Source organism: Centruroides sculpturatus, unplaced genomic scaffold (assembly GCF_000671375.1).
Source record: "Centruroides sculpturatus isolate CEXI.00-Female unplaced genomic scaffold, Cexi_2.0 scaffold7363, whole genome shotgun sequence".
Classification (NCBI taxonomy): Eukaryota; Metazoa; Arthropoda; class Arachnida; order Scorpiones; family Buthidae; genus Centruroides; species Centruroides sculpturatus.
This window is the reverse complement of record NW_019391474.1, coordinates 394-1,445: the sequence shown is the minus strand read 5'-3', so window position 1 is coordinate 1,445 and position 1,052 is coordinate 394. Positions and strand designations below refer to the sequence as shown.

Sequence of the window (1,052 nt, the reverse complement as noted above, 5' to 3'; positions counted from 1 at the left end):
TAATAATTGGATGTAGCATCAAGAATTTCTATGGAATAACTGTTACATTAGCTTAGGTAATAAAAATGTACTGGAATTTTGTTCTGAATTTATTAGGTAACCAAAAAAGTTCTGTCGTTTTTTGTGAAACTACAAAGTTTAAAGAATGTTAAATGCAATACACAATAGCTGGCACTAAAATTCCAGCAAAATGTTAATCAAGATTTAATGTTGACTCATATAAAGAGAAGCGGAAAGGTTATCTCTTAATATTATAAAAATTGACCTGAAGATGAGTATTCCAAACTCTATAATTCGTGCTTGTATGTTGTATGAGTTTAAACTTGGAAAAAGTGCTGTGCAAATGGCTCAAAAAATATGCCAGGCTTTCGGACAAGGTTCTATCAGCACTCGCACCACCCAAAGGTGGTTTAGAAAATTTTCTTCCGGTGATGAGTCGCTTAAAGATGAGCCACGAGAAGGGCGGCCATATGTCATTAATAATGATGAATTACAGGCTGCAATCGAAGAAGATTCCACTCAAACTTGTCAGATATTAGCACAAAAGTTCTCCATAAGTGATGAAACTGTCCATTTACATTTGCATAGTCTTGGAAAAGTTTACAAGCTCAGCAAATGGATCCCTCATCAATTGACACCTGCCAATATTGTGCGTATGGTGGACCACAAATGGATTTGTTCACTATGAACTTATACCACCTGGCCAGACTATTACTGCTAACGTCTACAGTGACCAACTCCGTGGAGTTCACCAATCACTTTTGAAAAAACAGCCAGCTTTAGTAAATCATAAAGGCATTATTTTCCTATACGATAATGCTATAGACATCATGTTGCGCATGTGACCTCTGACACAATTCAGATCCTTGGATGGGAACCTCTTTTGCACCCTCCTTATTTCCCTGACATTAGCCCTTTTGACTATCATTTATTTTTAAGCCTAGATAATCATCTGCAAAATCAACAGTTCAGAAATAGAGGGGTTATAGAAACGGAGTTAGGAAAGTTTTTCAACTCTAAAGATTGTGACTTTTATAAAAATGGAATTCATA

The 1,052-nt window shown here is 35.8% G+C and overlaps 1 protein-coding gene across 1 annotated transcript; it reads left to right on the top strand.

The window, feature by feature from the left end:
- Positions 1–343: 343 nt before the first annotated feature.
- On the top strand, positions 344–688 carry LOC111617581 (histone-lysine N-methyltransferase SETMAR-like). Its single transcript, XM_023358863.1, has one exon. The coding sequence runs from the start codon at positions 344–346 to the stop codon at positions 686–688; it is 345 nt and encodes a 114-aa protein (XP_023214631.1).
- The last annotated feature ends 364 nt before the right edge of the window (positions 689–1,052 follow it).